We start from the raw sequence: 27448 nt of genomic DNA, 5'->3' as shown, positions 1-27448 counted from the left end.
GGTCTACACGAGGTGGTGGCAAAGGGAGTGCTTACATGTGATGCCAAAATGAGCAGGATGCGCATACTGAAGCAGGGATTGCATTTGCCCTGGTTACCTTGTGAATGAAGTGTCTTAAAAAATATTTATTTCCTACTTTATCTGTGTAACTTCTGCAGTGGAAACGTGGCAGCAGGCACCAGCTTTTGGGTGTTTGGGGTGCACCGGTGAAGCGCAGTGGGTTCCCCTCGAACTGGCTCTCGGTTGATCAGGCAGACGCAGGGGTGGTGATCTGTGTCAGCGATGGTTTGGGTGTGGGATCGGGGTCTGGCTCCCGGGCTGTGCTCCCTGCCTGTGCCCAGAACTGCCCGCTGGCACGGCAGCTGGAGCCCGGGCTGCTCTGCCCGGGTGGTTCGTACTGCCCGGCGGGTTTCGTGCCCAGCGGGGCCGCGGCTCGCTCCCCGCGGCTGGGCCCGGGGCCCCGGGGTGCTCGGCCGCCTTCACCGACGGGAAGCCCCTTCGCAGCGGGGTCTGCTGCGAGGCCTGGCAAGGGTTAACGCCGAAACCCCACGCCCCCTTTGACGGAGTCGGGCCAACCTCGCCAAATTTGAAAAGGCATCCGGGGCTGAGTGTGCGCCCTGGGCGCAAAGAGCCGCGCTGGCCCCGGACCCCCTGCGCGGGCAGCCGCCGCCGGGGCTCCCCTTGCCGACGGACGGGGCTTCCCTTTGGGAGCCGGAGCAGCGGTCCCTGTGTCCCGGGCACCTCTGCCCCGTGGTCCCCGCTCCCGGGGGCACCTCCGCGCCGTGGGATCCCGCCGTGACCCCGGCCGGGGGAGGCACGGTGGGGCCCCGCGCCCGCCGTGCCGTGTGAGAGGAGAAGGGGGGGCGGGAGGAAAAACCCGTTCCAGCAAAAATGCGGTTCGCTCTTTTCTTGTCCTGGTGCTGCTGCCTGCATGGATGTGCGCTAGGGACTGGCTTCCTCTATCAATTCCCAGCATCAACCCTGCAGCACAACTACCCAGAGCAGAGCTCGGGCTCGCCGGGCAGCGGCTTCGCCAGTCGCCGGTGAGTAAAACCGGGGCCGCCTCCCCGGCGAGGAGGCCGGGCCCCGCCGGTGGCTCCCGGGGGGAGCGAGGGGCACGGCAAAGCGGCGGGCAGCGATCCCCGCGGAGGCTGCGAGGGGCTTGCCGGGTTGGGCTGCCCTCACCCTAACGGGGCGGGGGAGGCTCCCTACCTGCCCGCAGCAGCGTCCCTCGCTGGGGCAGGGAGCAACTCGGGAATCGAGGACCTGAGCTTTGGCAAATGAAACCCCAAAGTCTCCCCTTCTTGCGTCCCCCGGCCCGTCGGGGAGGGGAAGGGGGCTGTGCCGGGGCCGCGGGGCAGCGCGTCCCCCCGCTGTGCGCAGCCGGAGCCGTAAAGCCTCCCGAACCGGGACAGTGGTGATGCCGGCAGAGGGAACTGTTATAGCCCTCGGCTGCGAGGAAAAACTTCTTCAGCTCAACAAAGGAAAATCCTTAATTGCAGATGTCTATTCAAGAGCTGCAGCTTTCAAATAGCTGTTTAAAACCAAACCTCCCACTCTTCTCCTCTCCCTCCCACCCCAAACCATTTTCTTATAAACTTAATGTAAATCAGTTTTGATTTACTGTATCTTGCTGCTTCAGTAGAGCAAACAATTTAGGCTTCTCCCCCTCCCCTCTGTTTTCTCTGGGTGTTTCTCTAGAGGTGAAACAGCTGTTCAGATGAATGAGCCACACTGTATAAAGCGAGAGAGTGGCTTAACCTGATTCCAGTTGTTCTTGAATTTCACATTTTTTTTTTTTTTTTCTCCGATTCCCTTAAATGGGGACTTGGGAATTTAATATTCAGGGCTCGTCCATCCTGTCTCTACCTCTTTTCCTCCTCCCCTTGCTAGTACCAGCGTTATGCTGCTGTGGAGGGGGGCTTAGGTTAGCACCGCTTATTTGAGCGAGGAATTGGGATAAGGCATTTACACGGCAGATTTATGTCGGCGTGTCACAGAAGTACAAGAGTGGGCACTAGCCTTGTGCCTCGCATGGTTCTCACATGTGGTGCATATTTCATCTCTAAGTGGGGGTGGCTTTGTTTGCTGGCCTGTCAAACAGGCCTCAGTCTGTAGGGGGTGTGATGTTAAACTACAGTAACTGTCAAAGGGTTTGAAACAGCAGAAAATTATAGGAAAGTAATGGGATAAACCTACCCCAGCTGGATCTGTTCCAAGGTACCCCCTTCCCAAAGCATGAGCTTCAATGAGAACCACATGTCATTTGTCTTACATATCTATTAGCCTGCAGATCTTTGTTCAGAGCTACCACGCTTACATGAGTGCAGACTTTATCTCTGCTCACCAAAGACCTTCCCCAATTCACACTCTTGCACGATTTTCCCATGCCTCAGTTGTTTGGATAGCTGATGCTTTGTCAGGGGAACATGTCCCTCTCCAAGTCTATGAAGTGTTGTATAAAACCCTCTAAAGCTGATTTAAACAATGATGTTGGGAAAGCTGGCAGAGTTTTTTGTCTTTTTTTTTTTTTCTTTTGTCCAGTGGAACTTTGCCATGTGAGAATCTCCCATTCTATTTTAAAGCAGAGGGGGAAATAAAAAATTGAAGGGAGGTAAAAACTAGTGGATGTTTTGAAATAAAAATTCAAGTGCTTAGTCAAATGTCACACGTTGAAGCAATCTTCGTATGTTTTAATTTCCCCCTGAGTGGTGGAGTTCTGTTGTTGGCAAATGTCTAACATCTTCACTTTCTGATGGGAAAATCTGTGTGGGAAAACTTTACCCAGCCACAATGGTGGACCTTTGTGGGGAGCCTCCTGTGGGGTGCAGCTTCAGGTTGGAGTAGCTGTGCTTTTCTGGATTTAATGTGGTGCTGGATAAGAATGAGGCATTTTGCTCTAAAGTCTTAACATTGATCTATGTGAGTGTGAAGCCTTTTTTCAGGGGCCTGAATCAGACTGGTATAAACTGTTGTTTACATTCTTCAGTGTCCCTTTTGCCATCTAAACAGGGGATCTTAGTAGCATCAGAATTATGTGAAGCAACAGCAGCTCCATCACAGCAGAGCTTGCTGGCCTCTGCCCTGAAGAGGCTGCGGAGGACACTAAATGGTGGGTAGGTGATTACTATTAATGGCACTACATGGCCATTCTCACCTTCTCTTCTGCAACCTTCACAGTGAGTGCTTTGTCCAGTGACTTCTGGCACTTTTCATGGATACCATCAGCCAAATATAAGCAGGCCAGAACCTTGAAAGTTACTCCTGCAGCCCCAGGTTTTGGTATATTGCGGCACATAACGATGTGGTGATCTACAGCTGACATGTTTTCTTGATACATGACACACCGTGTTCTTGCAGTTGTCTTTTTCTGTCCTTGATCAGCAAGTGAAGACATGTTTGAACTGTTCAGGAATCTGCTATCATTTTTTTTTAAATTAAATTGTCATAAAAGTTGTATTTCTCCAAAGAAAAAAAACCCCAAAATTGTTGGAATCTTTTGTCTTCCACCTACAAAACAATTCCAAACGCAATAGCTGATTTAGTCCTTGGTATCCAGGTTGCAGGCTGTCTCAGAGATGAGCTTCTGAGGCTCTAAAAACTACTGAACACTTTTTTTCCAACAGAAAACTAAGGCTCTGGGCAGTGTAAAAAGCTTGGGGGGATGTGGAGGGAAACTTGGAGGGGAAAAAAAAATTATTCCCATCCTTCAAAATGAAATTGTGGAATACTTGTTCTGGTGGAGTGTTGCTTGCTTTGTTTCCTTATTTAAAATGAAAAGTCTAGCTTCTGGTTGGCTTTAATGACAGATCTCGGGTATTAGACCAGAGACGCTTGCAGTCTATCTTTGCGCGTGCTTGAATTGCTTTGAACTTCTGCAGGGGCTGATCAAGTAATAATGACTGAAATCCAAACAGCAGTGTTTGTTGGCATGGTGGATATTGTAGCAGCCTCACTATTTTGTTTGAAATTCCCATTCAGTGTGTGCGTTTCTAACTTGCTACTGTGTTAAAGCAATGACAATGGGAAGTGAGTCTTACCCAAAGCAGAAGAACAGAGGGGCCGTCTGCCAAGCAGAAACCATTGTCCTCCCGACTTGGACATGAGCAGCTTTGCTAACTGAGTGAAGGGAAGCTTATTCCCATGCTGGAAGTAGCTTGGTTCTCAAAGAACTTTTGCATCTGTGTTAGTTGTCTTTGGGATTGGTGTTCTCCCAGCTTAACTTCTCATCCTGTTTTCCTGTAGTTTCAAATTAGCCACACATTAAGTCCTTGTGAACTCAAGTGTGGGAGTTAAAAACTTCTGAGACTAGATGCAGTGCTTAGACTGGAAACCTCTTTGGATGTGAGGTGGAGGTAGCTGATGGAAAACCCCTAAACATGAACTGGAAAGCAGTGTATGATAACTCTTTCTTACTGCTAGCAGTACAGAAGTCAGCTGGGGTGGATGCAAAGTCCAACTGTGATAGACAGACCTTCAAAACACACCTCAGTCTAAAAATTTCTTCCTGTGAATGAACATTAGAACCATGATGTTACAAATAACAGGACTGTCCAAGTAGGCATTCTTGTCCAGACTACACCGGTAATTACAAATTGGTACTTACTTTGGCTACGTAGTAATTCCTAGTGCTTGCTACAGCAGTGATGTTTCTTGAGGATGGATATGGAGAGGAAAGTAATATCAGTCAATTGAAATTTGTAAGTGCAACTTTTGATTGCTAGAGGCAGAGGTTTTGACATGGAAGGCCAGGTGGCTTCATCCATTTCTTGTTGCCGCGTATGTGTCTTGGAGCACTGCCCAGGAGAGCGAGACCTGGGTTCCAGTTGTGCCTCTACCAAGGTTTAACTCCATGTCAGAGGGCAATTCCCTTTGCCCTGGATTCTGTGGAACAATTAAACATGTTCTGTGTGCTGCTTTGACGTGGGAAAGATATTTAAACTGACATCAGCTTTCCTGTACTATAGCTTGTCTTACCTTTTCCCCCTGAAAAACCTGAAGTGTTGATGCTTTCAGATGTTTAGGTGATGCTTGAAATATGTTGTCAATTATTCCTTGAGACTAGCATTCTCCTAATAGGTCACCTGAATGGCTGGCTTTCAAGATCGAGATGTCTGGGTGGATCTGTTATAGGCAGATCTGCTCTTTTCAAAACAGCTGCCTGCATTGTGCCTGCCCTACAGCTACGTGTTTGCTAGGATGGAACTGCCCCTCCCCAGCCCCATCTGAAGGACTGTGCATAACTGTGCTGTAATATAACAACCTCCAGCCTCTTAGGTGACGTTTTAGAACTTTTAAGTAAGTGTGGGTCTCTGTGTGTGATAGAAGCCTGTTCTTGGTATTAAAAGGGGATCTATAAATCAGTGTCCTGATTTATGCAGTCTGTCAGAGCGCTTTCAGAACATATATCTGGAGTTTTCCTGACAGTTGTCTCTTAATTCTCTCTTTACAAAAGAAAGATGGTTTGAACCTGATTTCAGCCTCAAATTCTAAACCTCTTGTGGCTCTTAAGTGGGTGTGGAATATAAAACTATACATATTGGAGAAATGTTGTTCTTTTTCCTTTCACTGATAGGATCTTGCTTTCCGAGTCATTCCTTCCATCACCTAATAGTCTGTTCATCGCCTGAGGTCTCTGGTTTTCTATGGTTTGCTATGGACTGTGGGAGGATGTCAAGCAAACTCACTAGGATTTGTGTCATGCTGAGCTGTCTGCGCTATTCCCCTTTGAAGTGTCCTACCCAGGTAACCAAGAGGTCAGAAGGTCTTAAGCTCATCACCAAACCCTTGAACTATCTGGTGTTTGTTTCCTGGACTCTGCAGCCATATGATCTTCATCTGACTTGTAGGGTTCAGTGCTGTAACTTCACAATGCAATTAAAACAGTGAAGCCAATGGCAGCGTAAGGACCTGGAATGGCTTTGAAATACAAGACGTGACTGTAGTTACTGCAGTAAATTGTATTCGTCTAGGAAATCTCCTACTGTCTTGCCTTTCCAGCTGCTTGTGTGAATCATTTCCTCCCATGTAGGTTTCATTTACCAGCTCTAGGAAGGAAAAGGGAACAGAGAGGCAAAGCAGTGGGTGGCAGTGAACTTGTGCTCCCCTTGGATAAATTAACAAATGTGTCTCTTTCAATCACCCTTATTTGTTCATTTTCTCAAAGCTGAGCTTGTTAGTGCGCTAAAATCCTAGCTGAAACACATCAGGGTAGAAACTTCACAGATTTGCTTGGGAGGAGCGGTTCTGTGACACTTGGATCGTAGCAGATTTACTCACATCTTTGTTTTATTTGGCTGTGTCTTGATAAAGGGGGAAAAATGAAGAATGACTTTAAGGTAATGATGAAAGACTGAAAGCATAGAGTGCATTAGGTCTGCTGGATTAAAATAATGGACCAGCTACTCATGCTCTTTCCTACATTAAACCTCTAGCGTGTCTGGAAACATTATTGTTTTGTAAAGCATAGCCTACCTCTCCTGTAGGGTAACACTACAATCCATCTGACCTCATTTCTGCAATATGCTCAAAGCTCTCAACTCTCTGTTAATTAGAGAGATGTAGACAGTGCTTAAATTTACTTTTGCTGAGGCATAATGTTTATTTTGAGGCTTTGAGCATAAAGCTAGCCTGTGCCAGCTTAGGTATCACAAAGACTCTATTAAGGATCATAGCTGCAAAAGTTTAAAAAAAAAAAGGCATAATGTTACTAATTGGGTTACTGTCCTGCAGTTTTTGAACTTTTTATATAGTTGAATAATACTGAAACTCCTGCTTAGTGTATTTATGCACAAAGTGGCACTGAGCTCAATTAGAGTCCTTAATACTACTACAGAAAAGCACAAGGGTGGGAACTGTGATATTGTTCCTTATTGGTTTTGTTCCTCATCTCCTTTTTAGGAAGAAACAATTATTTGTTGACTTGCAATTTATTGCATGGAATTACATGGTTTAGATGTTTTGGCTGGTTTGACAAGTTTAATTTTTTCCTCCTCTTGGAAGTGAACAGATGTGCCAGTAAAGTGTGTGCTTGGGTGAAAGTGTTGCCTGTAATGTTTAGGCCTGGCTATTTGAAAATCGTCGAATCATTTTGAGAGGACCAACAAATAGGAAGCTATTTCAGGTTTGAAACTGCTTTTCATCTTCCAAAGCAGGGAAATCATAGCTCTGGCGAAGAAAAAACCTCCCCTATCTGTTTAGAAATGGCTTTCACCTGGAGGCCCACAGAATGAATGCTACTGAGACAACAACTGAAGGCAGCTTCATAGTGTTTTGTGTTTGGGACAGATCACTCTCCTCATCCATATCTATGTGGTTTATCTTGAAAAGAGAATCTGCCACTTAAAATCATAGTAGTTGATTTTGCAACCTATTTGAAGCTGAGAGGAGAAGGTATCTGTGAGTCTCTCATGTAGGACTCTTCCCTTCTCTGTGGCCTGCTACATGTCTCTTCTCTGTCCTGTGAGAGCTGAGTAAGGCTGTCATTATCCAGCCACCTTCCTTTGTGCTGAGCAAACAAACCATCTGTCAAAATTTAAAGCTAATATGAGGTACCTTTACATAGAAATGCATCTATTCATGTCCAGTCTTGACATAAGGTTATGTAGTCAGATGTCTTTTTAATCCATGCCAACTTTTTCTGCCACTAGGAACTGGGTGGAAGTGACATTCTTCGCAGTATTTGCACTAGATATAGGCATGTGTTTGCTCAGAGCATCTCAGAAATGCCGGTGCAATGAAATCATGAGGCAGGGGCATATCCCCCTGGACATAGTTGTGTAACCAAGTTGTACCGAGTCTGTAGAGTTAAGAACAGGTCCGGTCCTGTTTCTTCTGGATTGTTCCCCCACTTTTTTTTTTTTGATGTATGTATGCTCTAGAGGGGAGTTGTTTTTGACTTTGCAGGTGGACAAGACTCTTGATTCCATCTTTCCACTTCTCAATGGAATAAAAAGACCAAGTACGTGTGGTGGGAAGACAGTGTCTCATAAAGGCAGTGTAGGCAAAAGCGTTTTATGAAAAATACCTGTTTCATGTGGTGAAAGATATCCGTTTCATGTGAGGACAGTTTTGGGGATCAACCCTGCAGAAGTGAGGAAGGGGGTGCAGCAAATGCGATTGTGGGACCTGAGTACTAAGGTTACTGGTCTTCTATTCTGTGTGAGAAACTGGAATAGGATGCTGCTTACCCTGTGCATGTTGGATGTTAGAGCTGTTTAGGACTAAGAAGAGGCAGCAGCTTAGGTGCTAAATGAGCTAAATATTCTGTTTGCCCTGTTGTGATGACCTTGTGAGATGGAGTTGCTCAGTTAAGGCACTGCACAAAAACTTCCCTTCTGTCCTTGGCTTGTTTTGTGCCTGGGGTCAATCAACATCTGCTTTTTCCCCACAGGACTTTGCTTATTTAGCCGTCCAAAAGTGTGGTGCTGGGAGCTCTCGTCTTCGTTTGAAATGCTGCTTCTCATCGCGAAAAGGCTTGGGGCAGATGGGCTGCTGCGGCTGTTGGGATGACATAACGTCTCCGTGCTGAGTCTCCCATTGGCCTGGTGCTGTGGTGCTTGGTGGGGTGTGGTAGCCCTGAACGGAAGGGCAGACATTTCTTTTTTGCTGTGTGCTGCTTAGCCCTTATTAAACTCAGATGTTTCTAACCCCTTCCTCCAGGCTCTCATTATTGCTGTAAACACAGCAGAGCACAGGGAGCTTTTTCAAATCCTTGTTTGAGGCAGCAATGGGTGACAGCTCTACCAACAGCTCTCCAGTGTGCCTGTGTGTGAAGGGGGGTTGACATGAATGTAACACTCCAACCCAAGGGAGATTCTGCTTGTGTTTTTCCTAAACAAAAATACTTTTTTAAATCATCCGGTGCCATTTCTCTTCCTCCTGCCTCAGGTTGCTTGGCTTCTTGGCTTTCTTCTTGCCACCCTGCTCACTGTGGGCTGTCTAAACTGCTTGTCTCATCACTGTATCTTGTGCGAACTTTGAGTTGTTTGCATTTTCGGGTGGCAGCGAAAGTGATACCAGCTAAAATAAGGCTTCTGTTGCTGTGCTAGGATGACTAAAAAAGGCCCTCCTAGAAGAAAACACCTAGATCTAGCTGTTGGCAGCTCTGTATCTCAGCTGTACCTGTTCCAGATTTACTGTGTGGCTCTGACAGAAAGTTATTTTTCAGTCTTTTGTGAAGGGAGAAAGAGAGAAGAGACTGCCATGGCAACAGGATCTTAGATGCTTCCTACCTATAAACTGCACTTCAAACAGCATGAGCTACCATACCTCTTGCAGGGGGACTTATGAATCCTTGGTGTCTCTAAATATAAGCCATTAACTTTGAGGTGTAACCACGCTATTTATAACCTTCTTACACACAGTTCTCCAAGGACTATATCCTTTGCAAATCTACTGATGAGTATCAAATATCTGTCTGTTTAATATTAATTCTCTTTTGAGCTGAGAGGTTCTTGGCCCAGTGAGGTACCAGAGCTGAGTTGTGCATGGCATCTGACTTGGTAAAAGCTGTGTTCCTGCAAGATCTCTGAAGATCTCTGTAGCATCATCTGTTATGACTTCTTCTTGTGACATTTTTGCATCTGACTCTAGTCTTGTGTGCCTTGTTGTAAACTGAGCTAAAGATTCTGCTGCTGAACTGTCAGGAGCTAAGTCAGGTGTTAGGAAGATCATTGCCATTTTGATGCTGGATTTAGTCACTGGTGCTAGATTTCCTTTTGGAAATCTAGGCTACCCTAAGACATTTGAAGATGAGCTACCCTGTTGCAAGGTTCTCGAGATCTGGTCCCTTGAGTCTCTGGCTTGGTTTAAATTGCCCCTCAAGAGTTTCTGGAACGTGGGAGGTACAGAGCGCTTTTCTCATTGGTACTTTACCATCCCCAAGAAAACACTGATTTAATTAGTGGTCATTGCAGCTTTGAGGTGGAACTTTTAATGCTGCTTTTAATGAACTTAAAGCTGAAATGTAGCCATCCTGAGAACTGAGCTGTCAGCTTGTGTCTGTCACTGGCACTAGCAGTACAGGACAGAGAAAATCTGATATGCTTCAGCTTCAGTATTTCAACATGGTAAACCCCACTAACCTAAACACTGAGGGGGGAGCCACATTCCTTGCTATGCCTAATCTCTGTATTTTGTTAAACATGCATTCCTGCCAGAACTTTATTGGACAGAACAATAGTGACCAGCTGGGCAAGTGACCCTGGCTTTTCTGGTCGGCAGAGGAATTCAGCATCTGAGGAGTTCAGATTCTCATGTGCAGCTTAGTGATCTGGATTTAGTGGCTTTTAATTATCAGCTGGCTGATTCATAAGGCTTTGTTTTCTACCCTCTTTCCCAAGAAAAAGACCATTCCCTTAAATGCTCAGTGTATATTCTATAGAGCAGCACAAAGTCTGGGAACTGAGGCTTGCAACTTCTCTCTCTCTCTTTTCTTTCCCCTAAATAAAATGGGAATAGTAATACTTCCCTTCATGTAAGGGAAGGCTCTGGGGAGTATTTAATGAGGGTGTGGTTAGATCTTAGAGCGGAAAGCTGCAAAATACAAAGTATTGTATATGAATATATGAAGAAGTTTATAATAAATCTATGAATTATAATACTTGGCACTCTTATAAACTTCCACTCTTACAGAATAGAGGCCGTTGTGCTCCCTGTTTGCTGCACCTCTCTGAGCCTGGATGACTGAAATTTGTCTTTGGGAGTTAGTCTTTGCCTGATCCTTACAGAGAAGGATTTACTCTGGAGGACAAGCTGAGAGGTGGGAGAGGGAGATGCTGAGCAAGGCAGGCTGGACTGAACAGCAGCAGGGGCTTGGGTGATGGCACAGGCTGTGGTGCTTTCCTTTCCCCAACTGCAATGAAAGGTTCGTGGGAGGCTGAATGTGTAACGTACCTATTGAAGCAGCACTGACCGACGGGGTCAGTGCAAAAACGCCTGCAACAATGGGTGCTACCAAACAGTACCAGCCTTTGAGCAAAGGCAGGTCTGAGCTGTGATGCTGCAAGTTTTCTCCATTCCCATGCAGGGTCTGATGTACAGCAGAGAGCAAAAAGGCAAATTGGCTCTGTAGGATGTTACAGCACTTGGCTTAATGCCGCTGTAAATCAGCGTAACCTGCAGCAAAATATATAGTCTCCCTGCAGTGTATTTCAGGATACAGCACTGAGCCAAATGGTTTAAACTATCGCACAGTAAAATGCCGTCTCTTGGGCCACTGTTACTGGAAGTCACTAATGTGTATCACAAATGATACAAAAATTTTGGATTACAAAGTTGTAGGAATTCTTAGGCTGTAGGCCTGTGGATAAACTTTGAATGAGTGCACACTGCAAGCAGAAATAATAAGATACCATTTTGCCAAGCACCAGAAAAATACTTGAGTCCTGATAGTGTAATTAAAAGTCTACTAAAACCCTTTCAAGACCTCTGCAACCAAACCCATTGGAAATTTATTGCAAGGACTGAAGCAACATATTCATTTTCTTGGGTAATGTCCTTTGAAACAATCAAGCTCTCTAATTATGTCTGTCAGGCCCTGCCAAGTGGTTATTGGCCTCTGAACTAGAAGGTTTTCAAAGCAGCTTCTACAAATGACTATAGAATTTTGCTGAAAGTAAACTTTCAGCTCCCAGGTACCTTTTTGAGGAGTTGCTGCTTAACCTTTAGGAAGGTAAGGATGAAGCTGTGTCTTTCTGCACTGAGTGGGAAGAGAGGGGAGAGGCAGGAATGTGGAAATGATAGGAATCATCATAACTCGTGTCTTGAGCTGAATGCAACTAGAAACTAGATTGGTTTGTATCAGACACTTCAGCTGGTGTCCTGGTTGAGCCTGGGAGTCACCTTGTGCTATCCACATCTGGGTTATTGATTTGTATCTGAGCATCTCTGTGGCCTATCAGGCAAGGCTCACTTTGCAGGGCACCTCCAGGAGCTCTGATATGTGGGTTTGTTTTTGTGGTGGTTTTTTTTTTGGTTGTGTGTTTTTTGTGGTGGTTTTTTTTTTGTTTTGTTTTGTTTTTTTCTTAAAAATCAACCAACTGAAAAAAAAATCACAAAAAACATCAAACCCTACACAAGCATTTGTCTGGAACTGCACACTCGACACATGGCTTGTGTCTCAGATATTGCCAGTAATAATTGAATAAGTGAATAGGCTGTTCCCATATACATATCAACAGCAAGGGGAAACAGTTCAGGAGTTGTTCTGTCACTCCCTGCTTCATACTCTGAGGTTCAACCAGCCTTCTTGATTTGTGTGTGTGAGAGTGGCTTCAACTGAAACTGGCACCAGGTTTTTTCTGCTGCAAGAAGTACATGATGTGAGTCCGTCACAGCCATTTAATTTGACATTCAGCATTGATGTGTACAGTGAATGCTGGTGTTCAGTGACTTGGCTGGTATACGGCTTCCCTATATGCTTTCTTATAAATGGGTCAAGTGAGCGCTGTTGTGATGGCAGCTGCTGTCTTTGCTTGCAGGGTGGCTGTATTTGGCATCATCCTTTGCTGAGACACTGCATGTAAAAATTTCTCCAAGCTGCACTGAAAGTTGTAAAGGAAAACTGTCATGCGTGTGTGTATGAGGAAGAAAAAGCACAAGCAAGTTTTAGCTGTGGTGTGTGAAGGCTGTTTGCATATGTACTTGGTGTAGTAATAAACTGTAGACTGTTACTGAGCAGCCATGTGTCATTCACAGGTTTACTGGTTTGCCCGCAGTAAGTAAAGCAACAGTGTGCTGTGCTTCCCAAACTACAAAAAAGGCAGCAGAAATACAGAATAACTGTTGCCCATCAATAAAATTTGGGTCATAACTGCCTGTTTTAATCAAAATTTTATTTTCCATTTTCTTCTTTGTATCACTCTTCACCCTCTGAATGTTCTGTTTTTGAAGAAATCTGTGTAAATAGGAAAGGAGAAAAAAAGGTCAGCTGTCTTTAATGGATTTGCCTTGAATTTGCCACAAGCTTTTGCAAGTAGCATGTGTCTAAATGGGATGTGGGTGTATCTAGTGTCAGTCGCTGCTGCTTTGCATGCACAGACTGAGACTCTTCTCACCAATAACTAGACATTCCCTTTCCCAGCAGAGCAGCAAGGGATGCCTGTGGAGCCTTTGCTTTAGGAGGATGGATCATTTGTGTGCATCAGTTTGCACCCTTACCAAATTTGTGGTTAAAATGCTGTTGTGGATTTTCCACTTTGCCTTGGTGGACACAGCTAGGTTGCCCTGCCCTTTTGCATTGCCAGGTAACTTTAAACTTCAGCAACCACCAAAAAACCCCTACAAACCCCCATCTAACGGCATTTGCCATACTTATAATTCCTCACAGAACAGGGCAGGAATTTTTCTGGGCAAACGTCTGTATCTCTCCTTCGGACCTCCTGCTGTCCCCTCTCTCTTGCTCAGTGCTGCTTTCTCCCCATCCGGTTTCCCACGTGTGTACTCGGGAATGTTTCAAAGCAGTGTTATCATTCCTAAGGAATCTACTGTGCGTGCACAGGCTACAGAGGTTTTTTTCCGGCCGTTATTACTTGGCCAAATCAAACCCATTTTCCACCTGGATACCGAAATGTAGATCTCCTCCCTCAAGACCATCTCCTTTCCAAATGGAGGCTTACAAAGCACCGAGGCACTAAAGCGGTTTCTTAGATTGCTCAAGAATTTTTTAATAATAGGGAAAGGTGTTAGTGTTTCTGTTCACAAGAGAAAGGCTTTCTTTTTTTTTAAGGTGTTTTTTTTTTCTTTTTTTTCCCTAATGAACAAACTGGATTGCAGCAAGGTTTAAAAGGAGGATACAAATAACTGTTCTTGGCTAGAAATGAGGTACGGAGACTGCTTCCAAAACCAGTGAAAGCTCAGGAAGATGTGTTTAAAAGCAGAAGAACCTTTAAAATTGAGACTAGGTAGTTAGAGCACTTCATTTCTAGATGTCTTTGTACAGTCTATCTATAGACAGATACTGAGGTGTGGTGGGCTCTGTGTAATTGAAGCGTATACCATCTGCTTAAGAGTGAGTTTAAAACTTGATGAGGCAATACAGAGTGTTCACTAGCAGGGGTTTCCGACTACTGTGTGCAGAAGAGTTATGTACAGCAAATGCTACGTAGTTACTTTTTATGGCATTGGACCGATGGAGTCAGGAGAGTGTAAGAGTGGGAGTCTGGAGAAAGGTGAAGAGGTTGCTGGTATAGCAGATGATTGCGCGCCTGTAACTACCGCAGCCAAGCTGTGTTGTATTGGCACGGAGCTTTGAATGAGGCTTCTGCTTTGTGCAGAGAAAGCGCTTTGAAAGGGCTCGTGACTGGCAACGGGGAAGTGTTTTTAGAGCAATTCATTACTGCATTTAGACGGGCATGGGGAATGACTGGCTTGAGTGAGGGAGGCAAGGAAGGGAAAGATGTGATCACCTAACCACCCATGGGTGTGGATGTGTGGTTGTAAAGGGCATAGCTAGTTTACTACACTAAAGATGATTTTTGAGAGTTTTAGGCTGTGCAAGTAGGAATTTATTAACCTTAATGCTATTGAGACATCCTCCTGCCTTAGCTCACTGTCTCTGATCTCTCTCCCAACATGCACTTGAATCAAAACTAACTGTTGTAAAGGGCAAACTCTGCTCTCTGATCACACAACAGATCTCAGTTTTGATGTTCCTACTTCCCTACACATGAAACTCCCATGGGTGTGACTGGAACAATAGGATTATTTTCCAAATTATTTTTTATTGTAGTAACGCCCAGGACAGCCTTGTGCCAGACATGGCAGACATGGGATAAAAAGTTTTCAATTTAAGTAGCAAATTAACACACAGGCTTTGGGTTTTGTTTTTCAGACTGATTAACACTTTGACTACCCAGGCAGAGAGGTTTTGCAAGGCTTTGTTTTTACTGAAATGGGGCTTCGTGTGGGTCATCTTGGGGAATCTCTGAGTTGGGTGAGTGAAAGACAGCCTGCTTTTCTACTCCACACAACACAGCCTGGTATTCAGAATGACCTGGCATATCGGTAGAGCAGTTACTGGAGAAAAGTACTCTGCTCTTGGAGTGCAGGAATGTTGGTAGAGTATAGCTGTCTCCAAAAAAATCTTCGTGGAGCACCAGCAGTAGTCTTATCTCAGGCCTAATGCAAGTGCTGCCTGATGGGTACTTAAACTTCAGTTGCCTCGCTGAATGCAAGTGGCTAAGCTGACAAATCCAAAAGAGGAATTGTTGATCTCAAAGCAGTATAAGTAGATGGATTTATCTAGACTGGCTTAGTATTTCTAATCAGCTCCTCCAGCACTGGAAACATTAGAAAGCTGTAGGGTTTTCTTGTGTTTGAGGAAAGCCTGTTTCTTTAGCAGTTTCAATGAGGACGTAGTCATGTCTGGCTCTTCGTATGGTAGTCGCCTGAAACAGAAGTGATGTGGAATGAAGCTGAGCCTGCACACTTACTGCAACTTCACTCTAGAAAGAGGTCTCCTTGGCTCATGGAATCTAGTTCCCAACAATGATGGGCAACCACGTGGTAGATAACTGATCCTAGTCCCTTGGATACCAGAGCCCACAAACTCCTTTACAAGTTGGTGAACAAATTGAAGACCTGGACTGAATGAAAAGATTGTAATGTGCCACAGGAAAAGAGGAGGGAGGGCAGGTGGACGAAGTGTTGCTAGAAGAGTTCTGGGTTCTGTTTACCTGACACAGCGGTCTGTACAGGTATTTCCAGTTGCATCCTAACACTTGTGAATCCGAAGCTGATGCTCTGAGCTGCTTTTCAATGCCTTTTTGGGCCCACAGGACAGTGCTCTGAGTGTTGAAATAGCTCAGGAAAACAAACCTGTATTCCCTTAAAGAGAAAAAGTGATGTTTCATCTGTGGGATCTCCATCAATTTTTATTTTTTTTTTTTTTAGCTATCAAAAGTGTGTTCCTGTCTCCAATGAGAGCAATATCTCTACTGTTCAGCTTCAGGAAAAACCTGAAAGATGCATATTACATGGGCAGATTAACATCATGGACTTAATAGGAAGCAATGACTTGTTCATGCCATCCTAATTTTTTTCTTTGATACGTTCAGTGCTCTCTTTTTGACATTGCCTTTTGTTCTTGTTGTAATTTGTGGTTTTTGGTGCCAGTATAATGCTAATGAAAAACACTGCTTCATTTGGGCAAAGTCCCTGTGTTCCTGTCATGCATGTGGCTTTCATTGCTGCTGGTAAGTGCTGTGAGTTTGGCAACAGAAGGCTGAATGTGAGGCACAAAGATGCACTGTTGTCTCTACAGAGCTCTGAGAGCAAAAAAAAAAGAAATTCAGGAGCAGACCCTGTTCAATCCTTGCAGACTAGCCGCTGATGCATGCGGATGCAGGCCCTGTAGGGCTAAGTAAGTGATTTGAAGGAGATGCTGAAAACCAGCAGGAGCCTGATGTGTCCGTTTTGGAGGACTCAAATTGCGCAAAGTGTTGTTTTGTTATGATGTAATGTAGCAAGGGGAATTAAAGACAGCTATGGGTACTGACTTTACGGGTGGTGGAGGGGACTCTGTAGCCCCAACAGGAGCACTAGTAAAGCACAGGATGCTGTTACGGGGTTGCTGACTCCTTATGCTAGTTTTCTTAATGTTTTTCTCTCCGCAAAGGTTTTGAGGACAAGCAGGCGTGTGTCAGTGTCCTGTTTTTTCACTTAGAATTCCCCCCGCTACCTCCTGCTAATTCAAAGTTAGAGCTTAATTCTGAATGAATTTATGTTGGTGTAAATTTAGAGGTACTGACTTTGATAAAAGTTAGTCTTGTACTTTAATGACTATAGGGGCCAACATCCTCAACTCAAGCAATTCTAGATCAGCTCTTCAGAGGAGGAGACATAGATAAGTGCCAGATCTCGTCATCGAATGCAGGGGTATATCTCAGACATAGTCGGTGTTCCAAATCCCGGCTCTGGACTTTCAATCAAGGTCTTAAGGATATTTTTTTTTTTTTTTCCTTGACCTCACCTGTCCCTTCAAGGTCAGGCTTTCTAGGAACAAATAAACCAGTACTACAGATGTGTTGACAATATGAAAGTAGGAGACGTGTCTACAACCAGGTTATCTAGCTGTGCAAAAATGTTTAGGTTCAGGTTGTTCTTTGGAAAGGCTCTAATTCAAGGAGCTTTTATGTTGCAAAAATGACATACTTAGTTGTAATTGTGCATGATTTCCACACTGCATGGATAGCAAATGCCAAATTCCATCAAGTCAGTCTAATTTAACAAAGATTCCATGGGTATTTTTGTATGTTTCCTCTTTCTTCCCTCTGTGAACACTGGAAACTACTGTCCTCTCGCTGATTGCTGCTCCCTCCCCCAAGCTTATCACAAACCAGTTCAGTGCATAGAAGAATGCCTGTAAAAGCAAAGCACTTCAAAGGAGTGAACCCCCCTTTTATTTCTGAGCACTCAGTCATGGACTAACTTCTTTCATTTTCATGATGAAGGTAATTATGGTTCAGGTCAACCATATTTATTGTTTGATTCAGTTGGAACATGCCACCAGCAAATTGAGAGGAGCTGGGTGGTGGGTATAAATCAGAGGGACTTGATGCCAGAGAAATCCTCCTTGAGCCCTCTTACCTCTTTTCCCCTTACGCATGCGTAAACAGATACATAGGTACAGAAGTGCATGTATGGCACATGATTAACTTATTTCTGGTATTACCTGCCTGCTCAAACTTTTTTAAGTCCTCATCTGCCTCTGTTATATTCTGCATTTAATTAGTGCTGATGTACAGGGTGGATCTACTGTACAAATGAATCAAGCGTGTGTAATCGATGAGTGCTATCATCTTCAGAGCCCCTCCTTCATTAGTTACAGCAGTTGGAAGGTGCCTTGTGAAAGAGGTGGGGGATTGGAAGAGAAGAGGAATGGTCTCATGGCTGAAGAAGCTAAATGTTGCTCTGGGGAGCTGGATTCCCTCTTTGTCTCTAAAAGAGTTGTACCCGTGGCTCCATGCTATTTGGCTATTCTGCTTCTAGGCTTTTACTAATTACAGTAGGGAGAGGTTTTTCCCTTAACCCCTGTAACTTCAATGGCTGCAGAAGGATAAGGCAAAATTTTGTGCAGTTCCCTATGAATTGAAGCGAGTTCAGCCCTCGAGGTAATGTTGTTTGGAAGGTCAACCATGCACACAACAAAGCAAGGAAAGCACAGTTAAATGTGCTTGGCTGCAGAACTTGCTGAAGGTTAAAGCTGTTGTGTGGACTGAAATGTGTTTTCCTCTTAAGGTAAAGATTCCTCTAGGACTAAATTCCCTCCAGCAGTCTCTGATAATCCACTTTGTGTGGGAAAACTGTTATTGGCAACTGAGCGTTTGAAGTGCACTAAGCACAGAACGTATTGCCCCGTGGGGAAGGGTTATGCTATTGGGAGGTACCTAGATAAATTGTCCCATCTTACTCTGCTAGCCAGAACACATTTTTATGGCCACTTTTTTCAACTCTTATTGCGGGGGGGCTGGTGTGCATAGAAAGATTGGAATTCCTTCCAATCTTTGTCTGACCAACACAGTGGAGTAGGAGACCTGGAACTTGTCTTATTCCTGTTTGTGCCTCTGGCTCTCTGCTGCTTCAAATGGCTGCTGCTGTCTGGCTTCAGAAACACCAGCAGTCTTCCAGTTTTATTCGTTTCCCAAGATGAATGGGCTGTTACAAAGACTTTTATCCCCTTTTCACAGGAGTCAGGGTAAACTCTATTAGTGACTATGAAGTACTCGGTGGGAGTAAGGCATGCGTAAAACATCAATATTGACAACAAGAGATTACTGTGGCTTGTCATGTCTTCTGACTTTCAGACCTCTTAAAACTTTGTAATGGAAGAGCAGATTGTGCTTTGAACTGAACCTTGCTGCCATAAGCTTGGGTACAGCCACTCCCCCGCCCCTGCCAGGTGGTCTTTCATGGATTCCTTAGCAATGGTCCATCAATCTACAGACCTGAATCAATCCATCAACTCTGAACATTCTAATATTGGGGAGACTGCTGCTCACAATTGAGTTTTGTAGCTGGCTCTTTTTGCTGGACAATGAGCTGAATGGCAGCCTTGGACCCTAAAACCTTGTTACCTGGGGAGAGCACAAATATAGTCAAGAACAGGAGAAACCTAAGCCCAGCTTGTTTTTTATCTGAGCTTTCCAGTAACATGTGATAGGATTTTTTTCCTTTTTATCCAGGTCACAGCAGTAAAGAGTAATCTGGTCACAGCCAACTGAATTAGCGGGTAAGCTTGATCTTGATAAGAGTCAAAGCACATTCAGGGAGATGTGTATTTGTGAATAAGAAAGGAATGATATAGTTATGTAGAACTGGATGGTTCAGGAAGAGGTACCCCAGAGAGCCTGTCAGCCTTTGAATCTGGATTTACTGGCATGTAGAGGGCAACTTTGCTCCTGGCCTCAGTGGAGTTTATAAATAACTAACTCCTAATGATGGGCTCCAGCACACAATGTATGGATTGCTGTTCTGGCAAAGTGAGTGGGATGCTGTACTATTTACATAGAGAAAAGGGCACAGTTTGCTTTCATGGAGTCAGGATGGTAACTTTTTCCCAGTGAAAGTCAGCTACCTTCTGATTTTATTGAAATTCCTCTCTAGGATTGCAGGGAAATTGATAGCTCCAGTGAAAAATGTTATGAGGAAACTTGGGGAAATCTATCTAGCTATCAAAACACTCCTACTGTTTTCTGTGCCCTAAATGTTGATCTCTGCTAAGTATAACACACAGTATGTTATCCTTATGGAAACAAAAGATAATTCAGTGCAGTTGTTTACACAGCACAGAGCTTTAGGGCAAATCACAAGCATCAGAAATGCCAACCTTAGTGAGAGACTTCTGTAATATTTATTGGGTGTGGGGAGAGCCAATTCATGCCCAAACACATGCAACAGGTGCTGATGAAACAATCCCGCATATAAAATCTTTTGTTTGTTTGTTGTTTTTTTTCCCCTCCCAAAAAGACTTCGCTAGCTTCTGTCTTGGCCAGTTAAGTCTTGGTGATTTGAGCTTTTGCGTTGTACTCTGTGGCATGTGCTTTCATCGAAAGTACTAAAACCACACTAAATCTCCATGTTACTTAGCTCTACATCAGCATAAATGGCTTTGCTCAGAGTCTAACTTGTAGGATTGCGTCCGCTGAAAGCGCAGCATTTCATGCTTGTAGGAGCATGGTGTGCTATAAGGCCATGGAGAGCAGGAGTTGTAGCCACGTCCTTCACTCCAGTGAACACATCAGCCAGAAGGTCCTGTGTGTGGTAGGTGTTGCCTGCTGTAGGTCTGTCCTTAACAGGGCACGGCAGCAAGTTAGTTTTGTGTGTGGAGCTGAACTGTCGTCGCACTGAAAGAAGTGATTCAGCAAGGATGTAGCTGCTTTCATTTTCGAGTTTAATCAAGCTCCTGATTAAACAGGCTACTTGCTGAGTCCTCATCGTCTCAGCACAGTGGCTTCTGACATTGTTCAGTTTGCTATCACTTTTCCAGTGAAATGAAGCCTACTAACAACCAGTTGCCTTTTCTCTTGCAAACCCCCTAGAAGGTCCTCCAAGGACCCCCAGGACTCTGAGAAGCTTGGAAAAAAGCCAGCAGTTTGGGCTAGGAAAGAAGCAAACGTTGCTTTTGGGGATGGCTCTGTAAGTTTGTGGTGTGAGTCTTTCTCAGCATTCATAGCAGACAAATGGGTGGAGGGATCCCTGGCATCTACCTACAGAAGCAGAATGCAGCTCAAGCTCCCTGTGTAAGCCCAGCTGCCCTTTGAGGTCCTCTCAGCTTGCTCTGTGCACACCCTGGAAAGTTAGGTTTTCGTGTCTCCTCTGGTGTCCAGGTGCCTGAAGCCAATGCATCACTGCTCTCTCTGAGTCAGCAGAGAGTGGGCAACTCCCTCCCAGCATCTGCTGAGGGAAGGGTCCGTTTAAGCTCAGAATAGTAGTTTTCAGAGTATATCCGAATGGAAGCAAACTATTGAGTTTGTTGCTCTAGTTAGCCTGAAATGTCCACAGTAACATCCTGAACCTACACAGTAAATACAATTGGATATCTGCTGGCATCAACACTCGTATTCCCTCTGGAGCAAGATATTGTTGGCTGTGATCAAGATGTGAGATCTTGGTCTGTAGCCCTGGACTGAAACTGTCTAAATCAGTAGCTTGCAGGCCATGGTCTGCAGATCCTCAGTTGTCCGTGAAAGTCTTCCAAGAATTAAATAGGGTGGGAGAGGAGGGCGTCTCTTTGGAAAGGGCTGGGGAAAATGGACCAAGTGAGACTTGCCTCTCTAAGCAAAGCAGTGGAAGACCAAGTCCACAGGATGCTGCAGGGCATCGTGCTAAATATGCTGGTGATGAGCATGCTTGAGATCTGACAGACCCAGCCCTAAAGGAGCTGCTATTTGGATCATTTTGTTTGCTTGGGTGGAATATTCTTTTTGAATAAGCAGCACTATATTCTCTGCCATCCTGGATGCATGCCAGTAAAAGTCCTAAACCTTTTTTGCTAGCATCTGTATATAATATACAGGGTCATTTATAATCTCTGTAAGCCATGATGGGGCCTTTCGTCACTTTGTCTGAAGCCTGCTTGCATTCTGGAGACTGTTCTTGCTGACTGTTGGCTTGCAAAGAGAAATCTTGGGGTGGTTTTGTCTGGCTCTGTTGTAGTCACTATGCTATTACATCTACAGTGAGTCCCAAGCTATATATCCTAATGTATCTTATGACCAGCTGTATTCCTGTCTTTCCATCTTACCTGCTTCTATGCCACAGTAAAAGCCAAACACCTAAAAGTTGCATTTGAAGGAAAATTATGCTATTTATGGGAAACCGAGAGTGTGATGTTTTGCAAATGGGAATGTGCCTTTCACTCCTGGGTGGGTACCTTTGTAACCAAACTCTTCCTTCTGTTGGTAAAGAGAAGTTAGAGAAATCCATGTTCATGTCAGATTATCTGAGTGTCTTTGGGGCCTGACCATTCCCCCCCGTGATCCATGCTGTGGTGGCTCTGCTTTCAAGAAGACTCTGAGAGTGCTGAGGTGACAAGTGTTGGGGTACTTTATCACTGTCACTGCACTCTTGCTGCTCCTGCTGAGGAAGGTGGGTGGTTGTCCCTAGATTTGAGTGATGTATCTGTTACTTTGCCATAGGCTATCAGCCCTGTTCAGCCTAGCAAACCCAGGTGATGGCTTCAGGCAAGGAAAGCAGTCCATGGAGAGCCTTGGGGAAGCTTCTTGCTTCCTGTAATGATTGCTTCCTTTTATAACAGGTCTCTGAGCAGGTCATCTGAAGAAATGAACCTGGGAAAGTGTTGGGTTTCTCCCACCACCAAAGTGCAGGCTTCTGTCCTGGGCATTGTCGTGTGGGAGCAGCCTTTACCTCCAACAGCTGTCTTAGGCTCTGTCACTAGATAGTAACAAGGCCTGTCCAGCACATCTCACTTCCAAGAAACGCTTTTCCAAGGCAGAAATGACAACTTGACTGCCAAATTCCTTGGATTTATGAGGGGATACATGTACCTGAACAGCTTATTCCGCGGGGCGGGTAGAGCAAAGGTACGAGAGACCTTCTCGGACAACAGCAGTTTTGGACTTGTTTGGGAAGAAAATTTGTGTGCGTGCCAGCAGCATCCACTGAACATAAGCCCTGGCAAAACCAGCTTTGTAGGGACCTTAAAATAATCAGCCTTTCTTGCAGCTTTTGACATAGGCAGCCTGCAGAGTGCCACCTGTTTAGCTCCAGATCCACAAATGTAGTGCTAGACTCCCAAGCTGGCTGAAAACAATCCTTGAAGGAGCGAGATGACATTAAATCTGGGTCTATGCAAGGGAAAGCTAAAAAGAATAACAGTTAGAATTGCAATTTGGAGCTGCCGTTATACGTTAACCAGAACAGATAGGCTGCCAGATTCCCTCTGGCAATGGCGGAGTCTGCCTCCGACACCTGCCTTTCTATTCTGCGTTGTGCTGGAGTGTGTGGTGGTGGTGTCTTTGTTCACCTTCCCACCTCATTTACATTCAGGAATATGAAGCTCTCTAGTTTCAGCATCGGATATAAAGGGTTTTACTCAGAGTGCAGTTGACTTTTTTTTTTAATTATCTGACATAGAAGTGCTTTGTTTGTACCCAAGAAAGTGGGACAGATTGTCTCAGAAGCCCATCAAAATTGATATTAGTGTGAAATAATCAATGTAGGAATCCAGCTCCACACCACAGAAACAGTACTTCTTTCCAGATGACTCTGTGATGGGAGAAGGACACGGGGACACATACACAAGCTATGTAACAGTTAAAGCATAGCATGTGTAAATAAATATTTGATTTATTTGTATTTCATTGACAAGCCAGGAGAAATGGTCTTAACATGAGGGGAGGCAGTCGAGTCCTCGATAATTATGCTCCATTTTAAAACGTTCAGTAACTTTATTCTGAATGTGTTAGTATTTGTGTCCCTTCGTGCTCTGTTACATGTTGCTGGTGTGCCTACTGCTGCTTCGACCTTCTCCTGTGGTGGGACCAATTCCTTTCCTTGTTGCATGTTAATGAGAAGTTTTGTTTTCATAATTTTAGGACATAGGCTTCTGCCCTTATCCTGTTAGGTTCTGTATATGTGCACTTTGTTTTGCCTGACATGAAGTGCTTTTGCCCTGAGGCTTGTGCAGAAGTGTTGCATTGTCCTTCCTATGGCTGTAAGCACTGTGCTAAAAACAAGCTCAAGGTAAATCATACAGAGCTGTGGTTTCCCCAGTCCCTCTCATACTCACCCTTTCTCCTGGCTGCTTTTCCTTCCATGCTCAACTGGCTGTTCCCATGGCATGAGGAGATCTTAGCCAGCAACACCCGTCTGAACAGACCCCATGACTGAGGCTTGGAGAGACAAGATGGATAATTGCATCATGTGAATGTGAAACAAAAAAAAAAAGAAAGCTTTACTTTGAATTGCCACATTTCCAGTCTCTATCTCCTGTCTTTGTTTCTTCTGGTTTTGCTCCCTAAACTTTGTACAGAAGTTGTGTTGAGCCTGTTAAAGGATCTGCTGACATCATGTGATCTGGAGCTTCAGTAGTGCTATCTCCCCCCTGCCCCTTTTTGCCCTTTGGTTCTATGATGCAGATGTTAGTAGAGACATCTGGGTACTAGGGTGTCTGATCCCTATATATACACCACAAATCCTCAATAAATCTGAGAGAAGTGGTTCTCTAAGGCCTTCCTGCCAGCCTGGGTGTCACCTGAGATGTGACTGTAGTCCACACTTCCTGATGAGGAATCGCACACAGATTTACAGTGAGCAGGAGCAGCATCTGCAGGGAAAGCTGCATGGCTCTGCCTTGATGCAGGTGATGGGCTTGATGGCACTGGGTAGAAAGCCACCCTCTCTCTGGATGCCCCAGCTCACCCGTCTGGCCATAGCCGAAGGTTCGGTGAGCAGGCTGCTGGCCCCAGCTTGCCTGTTGTGGTCTGCGGCCCTTGTTCAGCCGTTGGCACATGTACCTCCTATTCATTGAAATGAGAGTTATCCAGAGAGCAGGGAGCCTCCTGCGGAGATAGGAGGGGAATCCAAAAAGGAAACAAAATGCAACAACTGCTGTACATGGCATACTGGAAAAATTAAAACTGCTGTGGGGAAAGGTGGGTTAGGGAAGGAGGAAGGGATGTGCAGGTGCCTGTTTATGCTGTGCGAGTAGCTTGATTTTTGGTATGCAAAGTTGGGGAGCCAATGTGATACTTGGAGAAGGGATCAGCTGTAGTGGGGGCTCTGGATGGATGAGGAGCAGGACTGTTCTGCGTATGCAGGGAATGCTTAAGAAGCACTTTATGTGTTTTGGAGCACAAGCTGGTGTCTCCACCTCCCATTAGTGACCCTAGGTCTGATCCCCAATCAGTAGGAAAGTGGCTTGCAAACCTGTTAACTACACTGAGGTACAAAAGCAAAAATGTGAACCAGGATTTGGCAAATATGAATGATGCTTGCAAGGGGAAAATGAAAGAATTGTGTTTTTCCCCCCTTGAGTGTGACACTGGAACCTAAAAACGTATTTTTCAGAGAAAGTGGAAAGTGTCTGTGGGCCCGATTCCGAGGGCTGACATTGCAGTTACTGCGTCTCATATGCCTTACAGTGAGGTCTCTCTCACTCTTGTTTTCTTATGAGACAGCATAAGACACTAGTCGCCCCCTCCCCTGTATTTTCTCTTGCCCGTTTTTAGACTGTAACCTCACCAGGACAGCAATGTGACTTGTTCAGCACCTAGCTTGTTTGAGTCCTGCTGACAATGAGCTCTGCCACACCAAAAAGCAGAATTTTTCCAACTCGGATGTTGTTCAGAATGGTAGGAGGCTGGGGAACGATACCATGACAAGCAGGATGAACTTAAGACCAGTACAATGGGAAATGACTATCAGGAGATTTGGAATGCCTTTTTTTTTCCTTTCTTTTTTTTTCCCCCTAAAGTCCTATTGTTTATGATAACTAACAGAACTAAATTATGTACTATAAAACTCTGGCCTCCGAGGACCAAGCAAGAGGCATTACTGGATCTCTTGTGGTTCAGGTTGGCAGAAGCAGGGAATCTTTCTGCAGCTATTGGGAGGAGAGGGTGGGGTGAGAAATGAAGAGTGCAAGTTAGGCTAGCTATGGCTGACAGTAGAAACAACCCCACCCTCAGATACTTTGGTTTTACTGCAGTCTGATACGTGTTGCTTCAGCTTGGTGTCTTACTGGGGCTAACGGTGTCCTTTCTCTCTGCAGGCATTGGTGTCACTATACGGTTACACGGACCGTTTCCTGCCAAGTGCAGAATGGATCAGAAACGGTGATCCAGCGAGTTTATCAGAGCTGCCGGTGGCCAGGACCTTGTGCCAACTTAGTGAGGTAAAAATCTTCATGTCTCACGTTGCCCAGATTTTCCTGCACTTCTCATTAAATTGGTTACCTTTGAAGTGTTGTGTAGAGGGTTGAGATCAATGGGTCAGATGCTGATATCCTGCTTCATGGTGGTGTAACTAAAGAATGCCACTGGTGTTAGCTGAAGAGTAATTACACATGAAGGTAAGCATAGTATTAGGGACAAGCTATGTGAAACAGTTTAGTTGTAATACCAGTTTGTACTTCACACAGGAAGCTGCTGCTAGTCAGGCATGGAGCTAAGTAAATGTTAAGTCCAACATTGTGCAGTGTGACTGAACAGAGTTAGCAGGGATGCTGGACCTATGGCACTATGTGGCTTGTTGGTATTGAGTGCTCATACTCGGGTCTTTAAGGGTAATATTGATCGTATACACTGGAAAGCTTTGATCACATTCCTTGCTGCTGGTGAGGGACAAAGGTAATGTGCCCTGTACCTTTCAGAGTGGAATTTCCTTACAGCACCTCTTACTCCTGCATCTCAGTATCCTTTAGAGACATGCATGAAAGCACAGTGTGCCCTCTCCCCAGATGAGAAACAGAGCTTGGAGACAGTGACTTGTCAAAAACTTACCCCAAGTCTGCTGTTAGCCTGCTTTGCCTTTCAATCGCTTACAGTCTTGGGACCCACCTACACTTAAGGAAAAACCGAATGTGTGAAATAGCTATCCCCAGCCACCACCTTTCAGTATGCAAAGTATCTTTGCATTGTTGAGCTTTGCCTTCTCTGAAAGACATTCTCAGAGCAGAATAGTGTTACTCACCCATCTGGGAATTGGTGCAAAAAAGCTATTGTGCTCTAAATTTATACCTAGCTTCTATAACAATTTCCCATGTAGACAAGCCCATAATTTAGCAATAAAATGACTAAGCTTTGTGAGCTATTGTTACCAGTTCACCCACAGTGCACTGATTGCAATGCTCTTGTAGTTGATAAACCTACCCAGAATGTGGTTGAACTGCTCACTTAAATACCCAGAGATCCACCTTCCCAATCTGTTCTTGCGACTCTTCAGCTGGAATTCACATTTTCCATGTGGCAGTTACCACAGTTGGTTCTCTAGTTTCTACTTGGCCACTGGTCAGTCTAAGTTTTTTCACTTGTAATATATCTGCTTTGGTGTCTCTTTGGTCTTGTTTTATGCAAGGCTGTGGTTGAAACACTTAATATTTTACGCTGTCATGGCCAAAATTCTGTTGAAGCTTTTTAATTTCCCAGACTTTTTACGCACATAATTGTCATTAGAAACTTGTGAGCTTTCACCTTGTCTCCTAAACTTGCCAAAAATCTTGCTTATTTTTCCTTGTTAACATAACTGTAGTTTCATAAGTACCAAACAATTGATCATGTTACTAGTAAAAATCCTTTTTGTGGGCTCCTGCAGTTACTCATATACATTGATTCTTACATTGTTAACCCAGAGGCTTTAGGAGTAGTGTGTGCTGTTGTGACATTGTTATTCATGGAACATTTTCAGTTTCAAATGTAGTTTGGTTCATTTGCCTGACGAGTCCAATTGTTTGGAGACAATGCAGAATGGCAGCAGACTTCTCAAT

At 44.7% G+C, this 27448-nt stretch overlaps 1 protein-coding gene across 1 annotated transcript in view; it reads left to right on the top strand.

Annotated features, from left to right (window-relative positions):
• Window positions 1-891: 891 nt before the first annotated feature.
• The window catches only part of COL26A1 (collagen type XXVI alpha 1 chain), a 168989-nt gene continuing 142432 nt past the window's right edge, over window positions 892-27448 (top strand). Inside the window, exons 1-2 of the mRNA XM_068415860.1 lie at window positions 892-1043; window positions 25736-25858. Of these exons, the coding sequence (XP_068271961.1) occupies window positions 892-1043; window positions 25736-25858 (275 nt within the window). The remainder of the gene's footprint in view (window positions 1044-25735; window positions 25859-27448) is intronic.

Source organism: Nyctibius grandis, chromosome 18, assembly GCF_013368605.1.
Source record: "Nyctibius grandis isolate bNycGra1 chromosome 18, bNycGra1.pri, whole genome shotgun sequence".
In the NCBI taxonomy this organism is placed as follows: domain Eukaryota; kingdom Metazoa; phylum Chordata; class Aves; order Nyctibiiformes; family Nyctibiidae; genus Nyctibius; species Nyctibius grandis.
This window is presented reverse-complemented; position numbering and strand designations above follow the sequence as displayed.